This window comes from Phalacrocorax aristotelis, chromosome 2, assembly GCF_949628215.1.
Source record: "Phalacrocorax aristotelis chromosome 2, bGulAri2.1, whole genome shotgun sequence".
NCBI classification, from domain to species: Eukaryota; Metazoa; Chordata; class Aves; order Suliformes; family Phalacrocoracidae; genus Phalacrocorax; species Phalacrocorax aristotelis.
The window spans coordinates 74041013-74065151 of NC_134277.1; the positions used below are offsets into that span (position 1 = coordinate 74041013).

General features: G+C 42.5%; 1 protein-coding gene across 8 annotated transcripts in view; it reads right to left on the reverse strand.

Annotated features, from left to right (window-relative positions):
* Window positions 1-7618: 7618 nt before the first annotated feature.
* FARS2 (phenylalanyl-tRNA synthetase 2, mitochondrial) overlaps window positions 7619-24139 on the reverse strand; it is a 255752-nt gene continuing 239231 nt past the window's right edge. For all 8 annotated transcript variants that reach the window (XM_075084110.1, XM_075084102.1, XM_075084104.1 and 5 more), the window contains one exon: window positions 7619-7934. In XM_075084110.1, the coding sequence (XP_074940211.1) occupies window positions 7839-7934 (96 nt within the window). In that variant the 3' untranslated portion in view covers window positions 7619-7838. The remainder of the gene's footprint in view (window positions 7935-24139) is intronic.

The following is a 24139-nucleotide window of genomic DNA, read 5'->3' on the forward strand; positions in this document are numbered from 1 at the left end:
AGGTGGCTGGGCTGGCAGCTGTCCCGGCTGCACAGGAGCAAGCGAGTAATGCGGAGGGCACCCCAGGAGCTGGGTGCCTTTGAATTTCTGCCTCCCCTGGTCATATATTTCACAGCAGCCCTAAGGATGCATAACAACTCCAACACTGAACAGTCAAGGAATTCAATCTGTAAAGTACCACTGAAGGTGTTAGGGAATAAGCTGAGAAGGTGCAGCCAACGGCTCCAGATGTGTGACCAAATAGAAAGGAAGGCAGAAAACTACCGAGCAATTTTCCAAACATGAATGAAAAAGCCTTCAGTGGCAAACCTATCCTCTGTTGGAGCCTCATGGGCTGCACTGATGTAGAAATGTTACCACTGCACAAGCCTGACCTCTAGTAAAGATTAAATGGACTTCTATTAATTACTTTTAAGAGGCTGGGGTATTTTCATTTTTTTTTAATTAGGGCAGGACATTTAAGGAGTTCAAGTTTCTTTTATAAAGCTGGCCTTTCTATGAAGTCACCTTTCTTTCCACAAGGCCGAAAAAGACCTGCATTGTCACCAACAGCAGGTGTTGCACAGGGGCCTAAGACAGATGCCAGAAAGTCTTTCAGGCTAAAAGGAAAATGTCTCAACTGGGCAAGGGAGTTCTCTGTCCAAAATTTGATTGCTCTTTGAAGGGAGAGTGCTCAGAAGACTGTTGGCACTCTGACAGCAGGAGGCATCGGAAAGTATTGAATTTTTCTTGGAAAAAGATGATGTTCTGTGTATTGGAGCAAAGCAGCAGAAGGGAAAAGTCTCAAATCACACACAGTATGGGGAACAACTACTCTGCCTTTGTATCCACAGCACAGAAATCAGGTTCACATCATCCACTCCAGCCGATTTCATATGTATGTGTGTGTGCAGCACATGAATAACGTAATTTGGCAAAGTGCTGAAGATCTCCTCAGCAATGCTGGGCTGCCCTTGTTCAAAATAACAGGTGTTACTGCAAGACCAGAAACAACAGGAAATCATTTCATTCTTAACCAAATTCACATTTTTCAGTTTCTAGCAAGTGGAAAGGAATGAAAGCGATGCAGACTATATAGCACAATAACACAGCAGCTTGTAAACACACACAGAAGGCTGCTGTTATTATTTACCAAAAATACATTTCTAATCATTTTCTGGAAGTACGTGCAGGGGACCATGCTGGGCATCAGCTTCTTACTAATATGCTGTCTCCCTGCCTGAACTTTCAGTCAGGATACATTCCATTACAGCCCTGATATTTCTCCATCTCTTCTTCCTGAGGAAGCAAGGGTGTGTGCAATAGTGATGGTGTCCATCCTTCCACCGTCAGTGACTTCTGCTGACTTTTGAACCCACTGGAATAATCCCAACCCCACTGGACTTCAAAGTGAGTGTCTCCAAGGCATGACATCCTGGCAAACTCTGTGAAAAACAGAGGCTGTGCTCAGAGGAGAGACCCAAACATTAACACATGTGCACAGGGGTCATCAACCTGGTTTGCTTGGCCCCTTGGCCAGCCAGTGTGAAAGCTCTCCATGCAAGCTTCTGGCAAGGCACCAAGCACTGAGTGGCTCACTGTGGTAGAAAGGGGTGAAGAGATGAGGTTTGGGGTCATGGGAGGGAGCTTAAATAGCACTTAGGAGACTGTAGAAGCAAGAAAGTGTTTCAGCGGAGGTCCCAAGGAGGTAGGCTTATGCATATTGTGAGCATAGGACAGAAATTTGAAGGCAATCAGCCTCCACCAGTATTGCTGTGCAAGGCACAGCTTGTACGCAGAGCCCTCAGTGCCCAGGCAAGTGCTTTCTGATGGACACTGGGTAGATGTTTCTGGAGGGCTGTTTGGTGATCTCAGATGGCCACATCGCTCCTGAAGGCAGCCGCCAAGCTGCTGAACACCCATCAAAATGGGCCTCAGAGTGGGTACATGAGGTTAGACCTTCGACTGAGCTAAGCCTCTGTCAATTCCCTCATGATTGGGAAGACACAAACCAACCTACAGACCTACGCTTCAATTCCTACACCTTTTTATTCAATTGCTATGCTGAGATCTGTCAGAAGAGACCCTGTGAACGACTATTAGTTTCTCTACCACCAGTGAGTAAAGATTTGGCATGAGAATCAATAATCTCTTCAATTAATCATCAGTTACAACAATAACTGATGACCAAAAAGCCTGGCTGTGCATGCTAATTATTGACTAAGTGCCTATGCAAAGGCAGGCAGCCAAACTCACATCCGTGCCTCCCAGTAGCATAGTGGGAGGGAGGGTAATTCAGCGCTTTGAGCCCAGGACATCAGACGACAACTCCTCCCGCCTTGCTCTTTAGCTACCGTGTGATCTCTTGCTAAACATGCTCCCCTCTCCCAAAATGACACCAGTGTCACCACGGTCACCGAGTGCTGGGTTACAAGTGACTAAACATTTGGACAGATGCCTAGTGGGACTTTCAAACCTGCACAAATATTGATAAAATCCCACAAGCGGTTATTTGTACCTGTTGGGGTCTAAGAATTTTTTAATCCTGACTCTTGGTCTCAACGTGCCTCAGATCTGTAGATGAAGATGGTTACAGCCATTCACGAGCACACAGCGATTCCACTGAAAAATGGCTGCACAGGCACCACACCATGAGATGCATCTAATTGATGCTTAGCTGCAGCAAATACCAACACAGCGCTTCTGGCTGTACCATACTGTGATACAAGTGAAGCTGCAGACACTAAAGTAAAAAAGAGAACAATCTACTGCCCATTTAAGTGGCAGCTGCTCTGGATGACTGCGGTGCTGCCCAGCAAATTACAGAGCAGGCAGAGGCACAATTCCCTGGATCGCGTGTTAATCACCTGCATCCAGAGGGTGAGCACAGAGAGACCTGGCAGTAATGCAGCGTGGGAGCACAGGCTTTAGGCTGTGGTATAAAAAAAATCTCCCTGCCTACAGTCTGACACTGTTTTTCCCCCAGAGTTATACCAAACTTGAATAGCAAGGACTGTAAGAGAAGGTAAGCAAAACTGAAATGAGAAAGCTAGGTCATGGCTGAAGTGATTTTAGGCACAGTTTTCCCAGTATAGAAGGCAGACTAAAGCAGACTCTTCTTAGTTAACAGGCATAAATAGAATCACAGAGGCCATCTGACAAAAGCACAAAAGCATGAAAACTGCCAAACATGTGAGTGTATCAGATGTTAATGATGATCAAACCTTATACAACAGATTCTGGAGAAGTCAGTGCCTTCACCCAGCATATGGCCGCACTCCGGTGAAGTGCAATCGTCTCCTATGAGATACTCGGCTCAAAATTCAGATGTAATTGCAGTCATGTTTAAAAGCAGGTAATAAGTGCCAATAACTGGTTTCTTGTGTCCCCTACAAATTTGTCTAATGTCCTCACAAAGTTGCTTCAGTACTGGTGGCCCTTCAGAGATAACGCTCACATATCTTAAAACTTGATCAGGATGTGTGCAATTAGTCAATATGGCCTGGTCTACACAGAAAGCAAATCCGTTTTACATAAACAGTCTTCTCTTAGCAAAGACACACGGCAAACAACATCTAAAGAGAGGTCTGAGCTTTACAAATAAAGCTACTTATTTCACAGCTGAAGTACAACCCATTTTCTCTCCCAGATGGTAAAAATTCTGATGGAGATAATTCAGCAACATCAACTAGCAAGCCTCAAATACCCAACATAATCATTTTATATGTTTACACTGAATTCAACAAAACTTCCTTGTCCATAAAACTACTTCTGTGTGTGTTTGGGGTGGTGATGGCAAAACCCAGGGTGCTTTCTAACCTTGGCTTAATGAGCACCAGCCAAACTTCAGTCAACCCACAGCAAAGACATGGTTCCTTAGTTTTGTCCAAATATGAACTCAATGAGACGGACATAATTCTGCTTTTTGGGGTGAGGTTCCCCACGTTTACTTCAATGAACCACCAAAGAGTCCTGTTTTGGCCATGAGTTTTACCTGGGGCAGCTGAACTGCATTAGTCGCTGCAGATAAAAAAACTATCAAACAAACAAAAACCCCACAACTTTTTTTTCCCCATTTAAAACAAAAAGCTGACCCCTATATGGAATTATTTGAGGGCTTAGACCAATTTGTCAATACTTGCGAAAACCAGTACAGCTGCACAGAGTAAAAGGCCAATAAATTTAGTGCTGAAGTACGGCCACCAATCTGCAGAAGGGACAGGAGTTTGCCTTCTCAGTGGAAGGCAAACACCCACCACCAGTGGTTTACTAATCAAGTCCAGGTTCTCAGCACAAAGCTGCTTTCAGATTTGTGCAACTGTTTGATTGTGCCTGGCAATACTACAGCAGAGGTCACTGAAGCCTCAAGGGTAAAAACACAGAACAATTTACTGCTTATCTGGCTCACGACACTTTTCCATTGCAGCACCTTTAACGAGGACATCAAAACCAGGTAAGTCTCAGTGCACTGTAAATTTGCTGCCAGTTTACTGTGAAGATCCCAAACTGGGTGTTAAAGCAAAATCTTTAGTCTTCCAGGAAACACAGCTAGCCTGAAAACCAGTGGCAACTAGGAACAAAACCAGCACCCAGAACATTAAAACAGTATACACTGTTCAGTCATAGAAATCCCCAGCTAGTTCTCCTGGGGACGTGTAGCTTCTTTTGCTACCATTAATTTTTTTTCTTTTATTAAAGGATGCTGATATAAAACCCAGTGGCACAGAAAACACAGGCAGTCGACAAAGACAAGAAGCAGGGCCCTGTTCCTGCCACTATACTAGTCAGCCAGCATGCACACTAATTACTGAAATGTTGCTCCCCTTAATATTTCCACGTGGCATGGTATCACTTTAATATTTAGGAACTCACTCACCTTTACTAGACTTATAGCCCATCCAAGACTGAGGGATGTTCATGAGACATACTGTAGGGTAGAGAGACTAGCAAGTGACCTTTCCTTGGTAGCTATGTTGTCCTTGGTCTTCAAGCTAGTTTACCTACCCTTCTGCTAAATATATCTTAAGAAAACCCAAGTGACAGCTGAGGGTAGCCCTTTCTTTGACAGAGTTGGTCAGTGACTGTACCAAGAGCCTTCCTCAGTCAGGTTCTCTATACTCCCACCAAGGATCAGCCCAGTTCCTGAGATACTGGTAGCATCGTGTGTCTCTAATCAGCAGTGAATCATGACTATTGCACCTTTAGACTCCCATGGGCTCTCTGTTGGTATCTGTATGGGACCATATGGTCTGAGAGTCTACAACTGCCCATAACAAACTGCCCCAGTAAAATTAAGGTCAGGCTTTGAGAAGAAACTAATATTTTCCAAAGGACAGCAGCATAAAAATGCAACTCTGATGCCTTTTGATCTGAGGTCTGCTTTCCTAGTAGTGGTGAATCTTTGCAGAACAATAGGTCTTTAGAGTAGGTTAATCCTAGAATATATATGAAAAAGGCTTACTTAATCTAAACATACCCAAGTATTTATATTATGCTCACAGCCAGACCATCTGATTTTTGTGCCTTAAAATCCTTCATATAACTGAACTGCGCTTGCTCCTGAAGAAGCTGTGTTGTGTTTTTTTTTTTAATCTTAATGGTTTGCATTTTTGTCTGAAAGTTGCTACTGTGAAAACACCTACTCCAGAAGATGATCCTATGGTGTCAGGTCAACTTCAGTGAAAGGTTTGCATTTCCCCTTTATCCTATTAGCCTATGATGTTAATCTTTTAGGTTTCGAAGAATAAGGTTACTCCACCAAGACATGGCTGTTGCAAGGAGTCCTTCCTCACCCCAGCGCAGAGAGTTCATAGCCAGACACGCTACATGCAACTGATGTTAGTGGCTGGAGACTAGCCAATTCAAGAACATCCAAGTTTCCTTGCACAGCCAGACATGCCAGTCTGTGGCTGCAGTGACAAGGGCTCATTGTGCCATTGCCTCCTCCTTGCTTTCCGCAAACTTCTATGCCTCCAAAGCTGGCTGATCAGAATGAAAGAAGAACTGAAGGATTTGGGGAGCAGATGATGGAAACTTCAAAAATCAATAAAGTAAAAAGGGAAGCTTGCAATCTACTCCACCCCAGACAGACTCTTGTTTTCCTAAGAGACTTAGGTCTTTCCTACAGCAGGTAGGTTTTAGTTCTCTTTCTATATGTAATCCCGTCAATTAACATCTACATAATTTGCTGCCCCACGTGGCAGCATTGACCAAGCCTTGTCTTGGAACAATTACTGCTCAGTGCAGTTCAGGGGAATGGTCCTCTTCTCCAGTGGTCCTCACTGAGAATCCTGAAAAGGTGAAGAATGAAGGAGACAGAGAAACATCAAATGGGCTGGGGTGTATTTATGGATCTTAGTAGATCACGGTATAAAAATAACCAAGTAGGATTTTCTGTTGCCTAAATGGCACCCATTCTTTTTGCCTCATAGAAAGTCTAGCATATTGTTTTCATAATCAAGTTATTTGGATAACACAACAGCAATTTAGATTAGGATTTGTTTACACAGCTAAATATGTTGAGTAATGAAATTAAAATGAGCTCTCTGCTTCTGTCACATCTGCAATAGTAACTGGCTTCTTATGGTTGAGCACAAGCCTGCTGCACAGATGTTTCTTGATAAGGTATAAATCAGTGTTAGATGCTGTTTATTGCAGCACTTTTACTGCCGCCTTCCCTGAAGGAGGGAATGTTGCCTGCAAAGCAACCAGATGTGACCTGCAAGACTGTATGAAATACCATTACAAGCAAAAACAGGTCCCATATTCCAATATCAGACTCTGCAATGGCTCATCAAGTATTTATCAGACCATTTGAACACTTCTACAGGTCCCAGCATCATACCACTGCCAGAATTTACTTATTGTAACCTGCAATGAAAAAGCTAAGCATCCTGTAAAGGGACTGGTGCCCGAAATAGGACATCCCATTTTAGTGTGGTTTCCTGCCTTAAAGGTCAAATTTCTGAGCAGACACTGCTGCCAGAAAGTAAGATACTGTGAGAGACCAAGGCAGCTGATTTTCAGACCACTGTAAGGAAGAGTTTCTCTTTTCTGCCACCCTGCCCCATCTGATATCAATCATTTGATGGTGACAGGGGAACACACTTGCACTGCTGCCTATGTGAGAAGAACAGAGACAAGGGAGCTCCTCACCTGGGGAAGGCGACATAGCTCAGAGCACCTCGCTAAGCGGCTCTGCTCAGCTCTGTGGGAGCAGGGAGATCCAACTGGAAAGACTCACCAATGACCCAGCATTTGAAGACAGTCAAGCCTGGCCCCAGAGCCACACTGGCTCCTTCTCTGTAGCAGACGAAAGCAATACCCACGGGGTCTGAAGGTAAGAGAGCCAAACTTGGCTCTTGGAGCAAAATCTGACATTTCTTATTTAAAAAAGAGACAGGGATGGATTTTTCTTCCCTGAGCTGATCTGCGTCTCTGATTTGCTTCACTCGTTGCACGGACAGAAGATCCTGTCAACACGGAAATAATGCCAAGTATTTACAGTTTAATGGAACCCTGGGACCAATTAACAACACAGAAAACCACCAGGCAGTGTATTTCTTTTTGTAACAGGAGGAAAATCTTACATTACTGCTGTTCCCCCATTTCTTAAAATAAAGCGCCAGTGCTTTGTCAATGATTTCTCAGTGGTAATATTTATTATCTGGTAGTTTTACCATTGCCCATTTATCAATCGTTTTCCATGTGCTAGGTTCAGTCACAAAACCCCGCTCTTTACTTGTACCCCCAACCCTGGGAAAAAAAAAAAGGCGAGGGGGAAAACATCTGTCATTAGGGCTTCAAACCAGCGATGTTAGAACCTGCCCTCAACCCCAAGTTCTCGAACTGCTGATTCTTCAATAGCTTGATGGACGCGACGCACCTCGTCCTTCATTAAAGTCCGCTCCGGGTGGCGGTAAATGATACGGTAGCAATGGCTGACCTTCTTTGTCCTACAAAATATAAACCAAAAGAGGATTCATAAATACACATGCCTACAAATGCAAATACATGAGGCCAAACACCCTCTGGATCATTTTTTATTTGTGGTCTACTTTTGCTCCTGTTGCTTGAAAATCCCCATAATGCTAAAATAGTCTGGAGAGGTGGGAGTAAACTGAATTTTAATTTTGGCAGAGGACTTTGCTGAAGTCCGCCTTATACCTCAACTTGTATTGTGGTGTGATAGCTTCTTACCAGAGCAAACAAGCTCAGGATGAGGCCTATGCTAACACCACTGAACTGCTGCTGACACCACAGTGCTCTCACTTCGGTGCTAATGGGGCGCTGTGCCCACATACCCCCTTCAGATCAGTGGGGCTGGTGGCGATGGGCATAAGGAAAATACTGTGCAATTTCTGCGTGCTGGAGAGCAATGTTGCTAGCTAATGCAGGGCATCTCACAAGCCTCACCATCCAGGCTCCAGCCTGGGGGAGGAGACGAAACACACAGCCGCGAAACAGAGTAAAACATTTATTTTTCAATTCAGGTGACTAGTTTGCCTTCATTGGAAATTAAAAACATGTGCAGAATGCATCTGAAGTCTCCATTTGTGGGAGAAGGACAGAGATGCAGGATGAGGGTGGCTGTCACTCCGAAAGCAGAGTACCAAATGGCAGCTCCTGGGCACCAGCCGTGCTGCAGCCAAGGTGCAGGAGCAGCCCAGCAAACTTGGGAAGAAAAGGGGTGAGACGTGACAGCAGTCACACATGGCAAAATTTCTTACAGCTTGCTGTGGAAAGGAAAAGGCAGAAGAGAACATGGAAAAGGATTAGAGAAGAGGGAATGATGGGGAGAAAAAAGTATTAAAGAGTTGTTGACTTAGGCAAAGACAAGTTAATGCAAAACCAGGAGCAAACCAGTAAGTTGAATAGTAGAGCAAAAAGTCTTCTTGCTCTTCATCAAAAACAGGCTGGAGTACGGAGCTCTTGCAAGGGCATCTCTACAATTGCAGTACTTGTATTACTGAATTTAAATGGCAGTAGCAGCATCCTTTTTATTTTTAGTTTCAAATGGAGCCCACACAGCTTCTTCTTTCAAAGGTAAACACTCATTTCAGTGAAAGAAAGAAAATCCAAGGGGAAAAATAACGGGAAACCAGAGATCAAGTACTAGACAGAAGGATCTCCCAGACTGGCAGAACTCTGCATTTAATGGCACACAAAGGCATTCAGCAAGCTTCGGGTCATCCCTCTCCTGAAAATTGTTTCATGTCATAAACCGCATTTATTATGACTATTTGATTAAAACTAAGGTTATATGTGCTCATACACAAAGATAACTCTCGAGATACTAATTTCAACCTCAAATCCTACTAGAAACAGGCACAGACATTTCTTATCTCAGAATAGCTATTTGATACCAACTTTGTCCCAGGCAACACAGGTAGGAAGCTTGCCCTGCTCCCACTAGCAGTTTAATACAAAAAGGTTATTTCAAATCAAAGCATTCCTCCTTTTCTGTGTACTCTGAAGATAAAGCAAGTTAAATCTGACTAGCATAGGAAAGGGCAAACTGCATTTCATAAAGTGTTAAGCTGACTGCAGTTAACTGCTAAAAAACAGCCAAGAGCTTTCCCTGGGTGCAGGTTAAATGCTGTGGAAAAGTGATCTTCAAGAAAAGAGGGGGAGGTGTAACTGCGGAGAAGGTGTTGCTCTGCTCTGCTCCACCTCTGCAAAGCAGTCAAGAGGACAGACCCTGGAGAAGCAAGTAAATAGAATTAACAAGAGTTTGGCCAGATGCTACACTGTAAGAGACAAACTTGAATAAGGGAGAGGGATAATGAATTGGGGCTCAACAGAAACAATTTTCAAAACCAGGCTGGCAAATACCATTACAGCTGGTGGTATTTCAGCTTTTAATGGTGCTACAGCAACCCACCTGATCAAAAACATCTGCAAATTGCTTTGGCTGAAAATCTATTTAGATGTACAGTCACAGGCTTGATCCTGAATCTTGTATATACTGGAAATACATCCCATGATGGAAATCTCATTACAACCATTGAATGTGATGTAAACACAAGTTTGCTTAATGTATTCAAGCTGTGGTAGGGGTACCTACAGCACTGTTTCTTCACTGGTCATGGTTAACTGAAAGTAACGATTTCTTTTGACCCACGTGTTTGTGTATCCCCCTCCCTCCAACCCAGTGAGCAGTTCATTCACAAGGTGAATTAAATAGGTCAGATTAGGATGCAATAGTTTCTGGTGGGTGTTGTGGAAAACCAGCACTTTTAGGAGGCATTGACTTTGGGAAAGGGTAGAGGTCTTACAGACCAGCACTGGACTAGAGTTCTGTTAGCTGCAGCTGAAGCTAAGCATTGGTGCAGGAAAAATAAAACAGGGATTGCATTAAATGTAACTAATCTAATTTTAATTATAGCAAAAAATGATGTAACTACTAATACACATGGCTGGCTACACGTAACTCACATTTTTGGTATGTTACATTTTGCTACCACCTCTTAGCTAGGTTTATTTGCATCTTTATTACTAATTAGAAAGAAGGAGTATAATGGTTCAATGCTGTTTCAATAAAAGGCACGCTGCAAGTTTCAAAATCTTAAGCATTGTTTCCTGAGTAGTATTAGCTAACTTTTCAAGGGAGATAGGCAAGAGTACTTCTTGGCTCTTACTCCCCCTCCAAATAAAATACTAAGACAATGTGATTAATCACTGCTGTCAGCTGCTACTGGAAGCAATTATTGTCAGCAAATAATACATTTGCTGATTCCCTTTCTTGCTTTCCTTTTGTTCTGCAGAGTCACTGAGTGTTTGCCTACCTTAAAGATGGCTCTGCTAATGCATAATGAACTCTCTGCTGCATGTCATGCTGCAGCCTGACAGTACAGAAGCAGGAGATCTCTCTCCTGAGCAACAGAAAATTTGAGGCCAAAACCTAAAACAGCAGCCTCACCAGGTAAAAAAAAAAAAATAGAAGCTTAACAGTGAGTGCATTGGGCTTTATTTACCTAAACTGAACCGCCAGACAAGTCCATGCGGTTTGCAGTCACGCGGACTCCTCTCCCATTAGGCTTCAGCTGATCTTAGCGTCACAAGTCTCCTCTGCACCAGCCTGCGGCTTTCAGGTAATGAAACGCAGTGAATACAGTGAAGCACTGCTCAAAGGGAAAAGGAAGACAGGGATTTATTCTGATGCCGCAGGAGGAGACAAGAATACAGTCTGTGAACAAACAGTGGAGTGAAGCAATGCCTAATGCTCTTTCATGCATTTTTTGGAGGAAACAGCTTTGCCTCGTGATTTTCAGGAACTGGCACACAGCCGCCTCCACGTGCTAGGGAGCTGCTCACTGCCAGGTCAGACTCACTGCATGGGGCCAACCTGAAGGTCAGTGTATATGTTTCGATATTTCAGTTTCATATCTGAGCACAGCAAGAAATGAAGGGGCCTTAGTCTGCCACTAGTCTCATAAAACAAACATGAAAGCAACCTGACACTGGGACCAGGGCTAGAATGAAAGGGTGACTGAGGCAATACAAACTAATGCCTGTAGGTTAGCTTTCCCTGCATGGAAGTCCACCGAAGGATGTTTTAAATACAACTTGGCTAGAAAGCTGATCCCAGAGGCTACCAACAGCAAAACACCTAAACGTACTGGGGAACCTGTCTCAGTGGTTAGATAAGACTAAGACACAAGGTCATTTGGTAACCAAAATGTTGCCTAAAGAATAAATGCCTGGTATTGGCATTTGTCCTATCCACGGGCAATACTGTAACAAGAATGAAAATTTCTCCATCCTGTACTAGAAGAGGGGGATAAAGGGGCAGCAGTGAGTGGGGAAAAACCCCTCTTTTAAACTGTGTTCCTCCTTTCTATCTGTCTTAAATAAAGCAAGAAAGCACAGAGACTTCTGTAGGGAGGTTCCCCCTGCTCTTATGTGGAGAGGACAACACAGACATTTTCTAGAAAGCCGGATTTACTTTCAGGAGCGATAGAGATGACAGTCTCCCACAGCACCAAGGAGTGAAAGAGTACCATCTCTTTTGTACTCTGAGCAGTGCACTAAGCAGTACCTCTCACCACCATACCCATATTGCACCTTTTCCTACAGAGTATTATCTAAAATGAAAGATCTACACACATGGTAATGCAAATATTTGAGACTACTTTCTCTTTGTTGAGTCATGTTAACAAGATTCTTTGAGGGTCTCCCAATTCCTGCCATAGCAGTTTGTATCTGATATCTCCCCAAAAGATTCACATAAAACTTTACACAGTACTCAATGACCACTACACACTTCACAGAGATCACATCATGCTCTGAGTATGCATGGAATGACCTTGGGGAAGAGAAAGGATTGTTTTGTTTGCAACAATGTCCTGAAAGGGAAGATGATGGGAAGAAATGAAAATACTGTCTCATGTTACTAGCATCAGAGTTGCCAAAGCCATGTGGAGAGCACAGCTTTGGTTTTGCTTTGTGGCTCCAACAGTTCCAGAATGGTTCATGTTGTAAGTGGAAACGAGGAGGAATATTAAACCGCAAGAAGAAGATGATGATGATGACGACGTAATTACCTTTTCATTTTGTTTCATGCTTTCAGACCACATCCACCACTATGACAGTAGACACAACTGCTAAATGTCATACCATAAATTTTAAATTGACAAATAGCACTCTTTTCTAGAAACCACATCATGGAAAATGGCAACAGGCTTGTGCTATATACCTTACTGTCAATAGCAAATAATTCAATTACCATGGTGATACGCACATAGAATACAGCAGTAATTCTTTGAACAAAGGCCTTTCCCAAAGATGCATTCTCATCAGTCCTTTCAAATGCTAATACTCCATTTCTCTGGAAGAGTGTATTGTATAGAACAGCCTATTTTAAAAAATGGACATGTTTTTGTTTAAGGTGATTTTGATGCTAGTGAAAGGCACTAGATCACCTCCAGATGAAATAATTTTTTTAAACCTACAGGAAGCAGGGAATGGTCATTTCTGTTGCTCATCTTTTCCAGCTGACACCTGGCAGAAGGATGGTTCAGCTTCAAAGATAGTTTGGGTCAACGTAACCATGTTGAGACTGTCAACATTATTTGACTACTGTGGACTTTTTTGGTGGTCACTTTGAGATGCATGTTCACTGACAGACGGTTGGAATGAAATATTATTCTTCTGTTTCACAAAACTGAGACAGCAATGGACTTTTTTCTCTTTTCTAATTGGACTTGGTGAAATCTGTATTCAGACACCAAACCCTGAACCTGCTTGGCCTTTTCATTCTTTCTTTCCTTAATATTAATTCCATTTTAAGCTTTTATCTTCCTGTAGAAAAAGAAGTTAAAATTCTGTTATTGAGAGAGATAAAGAGCATGGTATGGGATGCAGTGGCAAAGAACACAAATAACACCTGCTAGTTAAAATACTGCAAGGTAGATGGAAAATGAAAGCACTCATAAACTTTTCTTTTCAGCTTCTCAGGCACCAAGACACTGTTAATTGTCAAATATCTGAAAACATTGGACGGGTTAGAAAGTTTTGATCACGATTTTCCTTTTCTACCTAAATCTATCACCTGATTTCTTACATGCAGGAAGAGATATAAACAGATATATACTGAAAAAAATAATTCGTAAGCATCTCTTGAACAAGAAAGACTCCTGGCTGTTAGATGTACCCACTACATGTTTAGTGAAACAATTCAAGCAATTACTTGTGTTTGGCCTAGCACTTTGGCCCCTAACGACCTTTTCCCATTTCAACAGACCATCTTGGTTTGTTTCTACATACCAGCAAAAGAAGAACTAACGTGAATGGTGCATGCCTCTTTTCTGCCAGCTCCCAAGCAGAGAGAACTCTTGTAAACAGGCCGAGTTACACAAGAAACAGAGAGAGTATTTCCCTTGTGCACTGTTACAGTTGTCTCAGTAACCAGCCAACGATACAGTCGACCCATCTCTGATCCAAGCACTCCTCATTAAAAAGCTCTTAAGCCTCACAGCATCAAAAGTAATGGAATCCATTACATGCAGGCAACAATGAAATATCACTAGGGTGAAGAATAAGGAGAAAAATATCATTCTCTGTTGTACCAAAAGAAAATCCGAAGTCCCCACAGAATCAAACGCTACCAGTGACACAGACTTTTGCTGCCACGGAGGCCAGTAAAGAACAGCAAAGCCTTGGGGTTCGGGATTGTGGGTTTTTTTTGTTTTTGTTTTCAATACAATGACTCATCGAGTCCTTGAAGAAAGAAATGATCAATGGTTGTAAAGCAGGTATGAAACCAGTTCTCAAGGGGATGAATTCCAGCATCAGTGATGACTGCTTGTCCTCCAATCTCCCTCTCTTTGGGAAAATCATCTACAAAGCACAGGCGATAGAAGTCCCATCATATCCGATCTACGCCAATACCGAGGAATACATTCCAGAGGAATTTAAACTTGGATGTGACTGAGAGTCGTCCCTCTTGTGAGGTGAACTTTGTGCTCTCAGTTCACACTGGGCCACCTCGATTTTTAGGGAGTCACCACTCCATCCAGTGAGTCAGTTCAAAATCCTGCTCTAAATCCAGGGAGATTCAAGATTAGGCTAGAGGCTGAATATCTTCAAGATTTGCTTTGCTGTCAGCATAGTAACCCAGGAGCATTCATCATGCCAGATAGATGCAACAGTATGTACTTTTAATGGAATGAGTCTCTCAACTTACCAAGGCTGAGCCTTTCAGGAATAAAAGCAAGCTGTGCAGTGGGCATGCTCACAAAGATCAGGATGTGTGCAAGCCTGTGAGGCTCAGAATAGGGCATGAAAACCTACTTTTTCCTCAGGGTTATCACTATGACAGATACAAGGACTGCACAGGTAGAATAAAGATAGGAAAAAGCCAACTTTCTGATACAAACACACACATACAAAATCCAGTGAAATAAATTCTACCCATTGCAGTGGCAAACGAGAGAAGGTTGTTTGGTAAAATACCTGCGACACTTCATTTTGTGTACTAAACATAGAAAAATAATTGGGTGCTGAAAGTAAAAGAGAAAAAGCAATAGCCTCAGCATCAGACAGGACGAAATACCTGTTCTGTGTACAGCACAGGATTTTATTTTGCTTCACTTTCCCTAGGTTTGACTGAAAAGGTTCTGCGTCAAATGCTTTTCAAAGTTTCATCGTGTTTTCACCAAAACAAAATGCAAGGGGTAATACTTTTTGTTATTTGTTGTTTAAAAATTGACCACTAGAGGCTTAAACATTCTCCAACCCAGCAAACAAAATAGCTTGATTTGGATATTGTGTCTCATGGGAACAGCCATCTAAGCTCCTTAATTTTCTCCTTCCCTGTGTAGTTCAGAAGCCATGGCAGGACTACATTTCCCATGAGAGGCCAAGGCAAAAAATTCCTGTGATGGATCGCCTCCTCTCTCTGGAAAAGAAACTTGGCTGACGTACCTGACAAGGAATCAGAGCATACTGAGGAGAACAGAAGCATGCAATACCTGGAAGTCCTGGCAGTGCTGGCAGCTGAAGCGTTTTGGCTGCTAGCCAGAAAATTCTTACAGAAAAATTTACATTTTCAGCACGTAAAAGCACAACAAATCAACATATTTTCTGTCATTGCTGGCTTTCCCACTTTTTCCACATTTCTCTTGACCTCCTAAATCCCTAGTAATTTAACAGAAGAATGAGGCAGCTCTGGCAGCAACAGGCTCTGTGGGTCTGGCAGAACTTCATGGCTTGAGGTCTCATGCCAACCCCTTGTGCCCTTCCAGGGCAACTGGCTAGTACTGGAGTGTGTCAGGGACACAACCTGTTTGCAGAGACTAACTCTGGAAGACACGCTGTGTTTGCAGAGTTGTTGTGCTTCTTGGGTGAAGACATTATATTCGTCTCCCTCTGAGCCACAGCGTACAAGTAAGAGAACGGAAGAGGCTCTGGTCCTACTTCCGTCAAAGAGCAATATTAATGATTCCATCACTGGCCATTAGCCACAACAGTATTGCTCGAAAGTTTCCAACCGTTGGCAACTGAAATGTCATCTGGAAGCACTTAAAAGTCACAACCTGTCTCAATAATCTGAACAAATCCAACACGAGTGGTGAATTTGGACTCTTTCAAATGCTATCTAAAATATTTATAGTAAAAATGTTAAGTGTGATACCTTTTCACCACTTCTGAGTGAAAGATCAAAGAGAAGTATAAATATTTAGCAGTTTTTCCCCCAACTAGATGTTAATACTAAAGGCTACAAAAAGTGTTACTAAAAATAACATCGCTGTCAAAACATATTTCATAATTGAGTAAAAAGGGAATTTATATGAGAATTTAAAACAATTCACTCTCCTAGGAAACAAAGATGGATAGGTGTGACAGCTGGTTCAGATGTATCTCCACAGATTACTTGCAGAAATCAGGATCTACAAAGTTAGATGGCAGACAAGTGGCACGGGAAGGACTGAACACTGTTTCAGGTACTTGTATCAATTTCATTACTGATATTAGTGGTTTTTTCATCACCACACCCAGGAGCTAGGTATTTATGTTCCCTTTATACTTGCTGAGAGTTGAGGTAAAGAGGAACATGGCTCTGGACTCAGATCAAGAACCTAAATGATTTTTCCAAGGTCACAGACCAAATCGATGAGAGAGGGGAGGCTTGGATTAATGCAGGCACAGACCCTTTGAGTTACCCTTCTTTGAAGTTACTCTTCCCATGCACACACACTTCCAGTCTTCTTTCTTTTCTGCAAATTGTACAGCAGCCCTGGAAACAAAACAGGCTATGGCAGGAAAAGACAATTCATGCCATACACAATGGACAGGGGAGGGAAAAGTGCAGAGCCAACATCAGGATAACCAAATGCGCTGTTTGTTAAGCGACAAACTAATCCCAAATCAGGAGAAAATAGGATGGGGAGGAGAAGAAGAAGAAGGGAGCAGGAGGAGATGAGTTAACCTGAGACCAGAACAGAGGAGGGACTTAAAAACTGAAAGCAGAGGTTAAAAGAACTTGCCCTTTTCTGTGCAAAAGCAACACGTTCAGAGCACCTTCCCCCCTGGAGAGCCTGCAGCACTAGAAGGCAACTTAAAAACATTTGTGCCTCTGTGTGTGCAAATATAGGGGGTTTCTCAATGGGGCTGCTTACAGTATCTTTCAAACTGGTAAAAATTCTGCAGCCACTTGCACAATTAAGAGTTGTTTACTATCTCCTTCCAGTCCATACATTATTTTTAGCTCTCAGAACTGTCAGGTTTTACAAGCCTTAATCTGGCTAACTGGATTTGTTTTGGAGAGGCAGAAACCCCCCACTTTCCCTCCCCAAGGGTAGTGTGGTTCCACACAGACAGTCACAAGAAACCTGTTCTCGTTGCTTTTCTGACAGTTGCTGCCTTGGGGAGATAACTCAGAAAAAGTCCTCAAAGTAAGGATAACTACTGGCCAGCAGATTAACTGCTGTTCACACACAAGAAAACTGTCTGGCTGTTAAATATTCCTCTTGCTGGGTCCCATTTGCAGAGGTAATACATTTGGACCACGATGACGGACAAAGAGCCCATGTCTTGCAGGGGAGGCTTGCCTGGTTATTTTGAATATCATGATCGGGAAAATGTCACAGCACTGTTGATACTAGCCAAATGAGGACAACATATACCAATCAGGTGTGCTGGCCAAAACTTTTACAGCTGTTGAAACAAGCATTAGTTTGGAAAACTGTAACTGCCATGTTTGGCATGTTGCCCCCTTAATACTATGGCTACTCTCTACGAAAAGATAAATGAAAAGATAAATGGGAATACGATACGATTTATGCATAGGGAACACCTCCTATGGTAAGATGATATGAGCATCATGCAATAAAACACCATCTGTTTTATTGACTAAAGGTCAGGGCACAAAATAAGATGCATAATTCTGTAAATACAATGAAATTATTGGTCTGCCACTCAAGAAAGGAAAGAAAGCCATTGACACATTACACTAGGAAGATCAAAATACTGCAAAGACTTTACTAAAAAAGGCCAACTGATCCTCTCACTAGCAGGAATTAATACCAGCAAAGAAGGGATAAGAGTTCAGTCCAGAATGGGCAATACATAGGGAGCACTAGAGTAAATCAAATGTTCTCAAATTGTCCAGGAGATGAACTTTGCCCTAAGATACTTCAGGAATGAGCAGAAGAGATCTCAGAGCTGTTATCAGTTGTCTTTGAGAATTCATGGAGGACAAGTAAAGTACCAAATGTTTGGAAAAGGTCAAACAGAGTGCTTATTTTTGAAAATGGAAAAAAAAACCAAACAGCCTAGGAAGTCACAGGAGCTATAGACCATTTGCTTTTACTTTAAATTCCCAAGAAGACTCTGGTGCAGATAACCAAACCGCTTGTAATCACACAGCGGAAATAAAAAGACAAAAAGTAGAAAACATGGATGTACTGAGCAAATCTAGTAAAAGCCACCTAATTGTAAAGGGGTAACAGGCTAATAAATCCATAATCAATAAATGAAACCATAAATTGCAGGAAGTAACAAACACCATGGGGGGCAGGTGCGTGTGTAGGGGTGTGTATGTGCATATGGCACATGTCTTCAGAGTCAGCTAAAACAGGTAAGAAAAAATGGTCTAAGATCAACATGTCACAAAACAAGCACCCTTTGGCCATTGCAAGCAGTTTCAGACGAAGTTGAAAAATCTTAGGAAAAAATTTTAAAAGTTATAACAAAAAGTGAAAACGGAAGAAAAATACTAAATCCAGATCATAAAATTAGGTAGTATAAGAATTGTCTTCCTAAATGTTTCACCTTGTAGCGAGTTGCATGAAAGTAGATGAGAAAACTTGTGATCATTATGATTACTACTAAAAGGTGATATTCCAAATGACGGAGTAGCTGCCAGTAATTTGTTGTTTCTGGAAGCAGTTATCCACAGCTCATAGCCAATTCTGAAGGATTATTCTTGTAGGGTTCTTCATCCTGGCTCCTGGATGATGTAATATTTTCATTAACGGAACAGGTGATGCTGCAGGAGTGTTTGTTAACTGGGAAATTACATTAAGCTTGGTAAAACAGTAAGTATAACTGAGGACATGATTAGAATGATCTTGACCAACTGGAAAAAAGGAAGGATACAATTCAACCAGGACAAGTGTAAGCTTCTGTATTTAGCCAAGAACAACTAGCTGCATGCACAGAGGATGAGGAACAACTGGGCATACAGCAGTGCTGCACAAAGCACCTAAGGACCACATAGAATCACGCTGAAGGTGAACCTGCAATGTTGTCGTGCTGCTTCAAGCTAAGCAAGCACCACTCTGGGACAAACTGCTGGAACGCAGCCGGATTGACATCCTTCTGCCCTACTCAACACTGCTACTGGCTCAGCTGAAGTACCCTCTCCACACAATAAAGATGTGAGGCAACTGGAGGCAGATCACTGGGGAGCAGTGAGAACAAGCAGGTTTCTAGATACCACAAGTAAGGGAAGACTGAGAGAATGCAGGTTGCTTAGCCTAAAGAAGAGAGAGCATGAAAATACCCTTCAAATATATATAATGCTGCTGCACAGAGTTAGGTAATAATCTGTTCATCAACATTCACAAGCGCAGGAGATTAAAGTAATGAGCTCATATTGCAGAAATGTTCAGCTTGAAAATTCGCTTGGAAAGGCGGTGGGGTCCCCATTGCTGGAAATCTTTAAGGACTGGTTATACAAGTGTCTGTCGGGAATGCTATAAGTAGAGCTGATCCTGTTTTGGAGTAGGAGGATGAACTAGGTGGCAGTACTCTTCAAGTCTTTAGCATAAAATAATGTAACAGTCTTTAAAATGCAGAAAGTTACTTGAGTAGCAAAGATAACTCCTTGTAGCCCCAAATGAATACACATCGTGTATTTGTTTCTTCCATTGCATTAGAAGGAGATGGCCAAAAAAGCCGAGTTCAGGAAGCCAAGAAGGTAGGAAATACAGACCGTTGCTGCTGTACTTGGCAAAAGAGCTCTGTGTTACCAACACTAGATTCCCAGCAAATAAAGCAAACAGGGAAAAACTTTTGAAGGGGAACAGCAGAGGCCAAAAGGCTGAGAGGGGAAAGGAATCCCCTGAAAATGACGTAACCTCTCTAGGCCAGCACCCTTTTCATTAGCCTTATAGGCCTATGCTGAAATGCAGCAGACAGGAAAGCAAAGTGCTGCTGAGTTACCTTTCACTGCCTAAAGCCAATAAAAACCAAACAAAAACCCCAGAAAAGTCCACTCTCTAAGACAGCATCCCAAAGGGAGAATGTCACTCAGCTGCTTGTCCCCTTTGCTTCAGGGCTGAGAAATGCCTTAGGAAAGCTCCAAGGAACAGCCACAGAAGATGCTGCATATCCTTGATAGGCTGAACTGCATCTTTGCCTTTTACGCTTTTCTGAGTTTATATCAAGAGGTTAACCCTTTGCTTTCAGCTTTCCAAGTTCACATTCAACCCCAGGCAATCTTAAAATAAGGATGAAGTCCTCCTTCTAACAAAACAATATTGCAAACAAGCCAGTTCAAAATCTGCATCCCAAGGCAATTTAGGGAAGTCCAGGATCTAGGAGACATCTGAAACACCAATCCTTGAATGGAGGCTAGTTGGCCCTGAGAAGGACAACAACTCCTGGAACTATGGCCTTTTGACATAGAAGCTAATTAAGTTTATGCCCTGTTGCAGGTAGAGACTGAAAAATACAGAGATGACATGTCCAAGGACATACTGCTGATCAGCGAATCTCATACTAGAAATACATAGAAACATAACAGAAATCTCATCTTACGGAGCCTCAGTATAATGCTCCAAATAACCAGCCATGTTTCCGTTGTATTTGTGCATGTTATCCTGGCCTCCCCACCTTCACCCACTGGCTCTTCTGTATTCACTTATTGTACCTCTTCCTTATGTATACAACACCTGGGAGGAAGGAGCTGCCTTTCACTTTATCTACCTATACTGCCTTTTGCAGCACTGAATGAGAGGCCACGACTCTGCTACAAGGAATAATAACCCCATGTACTTGTATAGGAATATGCACATATAAGTGTATGTATACATTCATAGCCATTGCCAGAAAGGCTAGTTTTTTTATTAACCTTTGCAAGTTTACTTGGACTGGTAAGATCACTAGTTTTGGGGAAATCTTCATGTTTACTAAATCTTTTTCAGGGATTAAATGTTGATCTCATAAAAGTTCCATTGCATATGTGTTTTTTCATTCTTACATGAAATATGAAGTTGCCAAGGAACAAATAAACTATTTATGACTTATGCCTGTACAGTAACAAGGAATGGCTTAATGGGGACACGTACCACTTTGAAAGTACTGTGGTCTATTTTTCCTGAACTGGAGACTCTCTTAATGAGCTGTAGCAGAAAGACTCATACATGCCACAGGTGCCTGCACCACAGTCCCACATACCTGCCTTACTTGTAGGCAATTCAGTGTAGGCTGCATACAGCTGCACCCAGACAGCAACTATTAATCCAGATAGCTAACTGAAATGAACTCAAGTTATTCGTACATTACTGACTTTTGAGTTACAGAAGAGGAGACTGGTGTTTATTATACATAAGATGCAGCAATTTGTTGGCATGACCTTAAACATCATAATCTCTGCTAGCAGGTCTTCTTCCTTTGAACCACAGTAACAAGCAAGGAAGGAGATGCTCCTTCTGAGATTACAGGTAGCTACACCTGAACAGTCACCTCGCCAAGTGTCACTGGGAGGCCACACCATTAAGATCAGCAGAGTTTGTTCTCTACTTTGCCTAATTCTTGTCACACCTAGTCAGGATGGCTGGTGTTCTACCATTGTGTTTTGAAACATAAACAGTACCAAAGAATATGAAAATTATTAAGCATCCACTGCTGGGAGGGTTGCAATGCTGCTCATGCTCCCTTCTGAATCATCTGCATCCACCGTGTCTCTCCACTGCACTCACATGCAGAAACTCTTCTCCCCCACCAGTGACACCATCTCGCTGCAGAGATGGCTGAACAAACACAGGTGCTGGGTGTGTGGATTCAGTGAGGGATTTCTTCCTTAAAATGGAAGAGATGACAGAGGGAACACTGTAGCCCTTTAAGAGGAAGAAGAGGGAGACTACAATACCCCTGTGACATTTTGCACCGTAGTCTCTGCCAAAAGGTGAAGATACAGAGACACAGTTTGGACAATCCAGAAAGATCAGATTCGTGAGCAGCACGAAGTAGGTAAAGGGAGAGAGACACCTGTAGATCTCACTCATTAAATCCACGCACTTTTCGTCCACAGGATTTAATCATGATACTTGATGCTATTGTGATTTTACTTTAGCATCCATATGAGGAAAGGTTAAAACAATCTCACCCTTCACTAGGATAAACCCACCACAGAAACTGAAGCATCAGTCCAAAGCATGGGTTGCTTGGAACTTGGACAGTTGTAGGACAGTCAAAACATTTATAAACACTTCTAAGCTGGATGAGAGCTTTCTTGCATTGCTAGCACATCTGCACTGGCAGGGACAAGCTTAGTCTCTTGTACCTCAACAAATCTCAGTTCTGATTCTGTACAGCCCACAATACATCACAGAAACCAGAGGAAAGCAGTGAAGGAATCTGGATCAGGCTCAGCATTCACCTACAAAGCCCATGCTTAGATTCATACTGTGTTGGATCAGCCTTTGAGACGTTTCTTCTCTTTTCTTCTTTTTGTTTAAAGGTTGAGCCTGTGTCTATTTTCTTTTCCCCAAATACTGGGTGTGCATTTCAGAAGCACATGGGTGAGTAAATAAAACTGAGCAGCAGTGCCGTTTGCATAAATCCTTCTCCAATCCTGTCTCCAGGTGCTTCTCCCTGCTTCTCGGATTTGCCCTACTGTACTAAACCAGTACATCTGCCTGAGTGGCTGCATGGGTGATGAACCACACTAGTGAGCTCATGTAGGTAGTTCATGTAGTGTAGCTCACGACCAGGTAGAAAAAGAAAAAAAAGACTTAGATTCCCAATCTGGTTCACTGAATGGCCACAGCAGTCACTGTGCCAGCACAGTGTAGGGGTGAGAACAGCACAAACCAAGACTTATGCTGTTCGGAGAAATGCATGTGGAAACAGGGGCTAAAATCACAAGCTGGTAATTCCCTGAATCCACATAAGCACTAAAGCACATCCTCCTTTTTTTCCCCCTAAATTAATGCAAAAATGTGTCATACATTACGTTCAAAATGAGACTCACATATAAGGGAGAGGAAAAAACCCACCTGGCTGTCCCCAAATGCTGTTGAGTCCAGTCTCCTGACCTATTCCTACTAAAGGCAATGGGATGACATCTCTTTCTGCCAGCTGAGGATTCAGCTGATGTTTTACAAAACAAGCGGGACAGGTCCCTGGGTAGCAATGTTTTTAAAACTGATCAGCAGAAGCAGCCAGTCGGATTCTCCTCTTAAAAATGATGATACACCAGTTTAGTTCAGAAATGAATGAATATGTTCAGGACAGCATGAGAAGAGGAAAGCGAAAACAGCTAAGGTAGCTGAACTTTGCAACAGCACAAACTCTTTTAACACCAGTTATGCCTGAGGCCAGTGGTCTGAGCAGACCTTATGTGTGTAGGGTCCTTCATAGGGCCTCTGCTCTAGCACAGATTTCATTCCATGCAAGCGGAGTTCTCCCTTCTGGCAAACGTAATACAGATCCTGGGAAGAGGGACCTGTTCTTCTAAGCTCACTCTTTCAGTATTTCAGCAAACATAGCAGCAATGCTTAAAAAGTTACTGCCATTAAAGACAAATCCGTTCAAGATCATTGCCTTTAACCACTCCCCAGTGTTGTGGGACATGAGCCCAAGCTGACTGGATTTCAGATACTAAGAAGCAAGGCTGGATAGAAGCAGGGTGTGGGGATTGAGAGAAAGAGATCTTAATGGTGAATCACCCCTTTGCTGATAGAAGGCACGGTTGCCTTTAATGAATAGTTACATGGAGGATGTGAGATAATCTAAGTGGGACTGTTATGAAACTTAACTATGAGATACTTTGAGTAACGATCTATAAAGCTGCTAACTGGATTCAGTTAAGTTGTTGAGTCATTACCATATAAGACTGGGTTGCTCTGAATGGCATACAAAATCCATATGGCTAGAGACACCGAGTGGTTTGCTTTTGGTTAGAGAAAATGATGGAAATGAGCATACA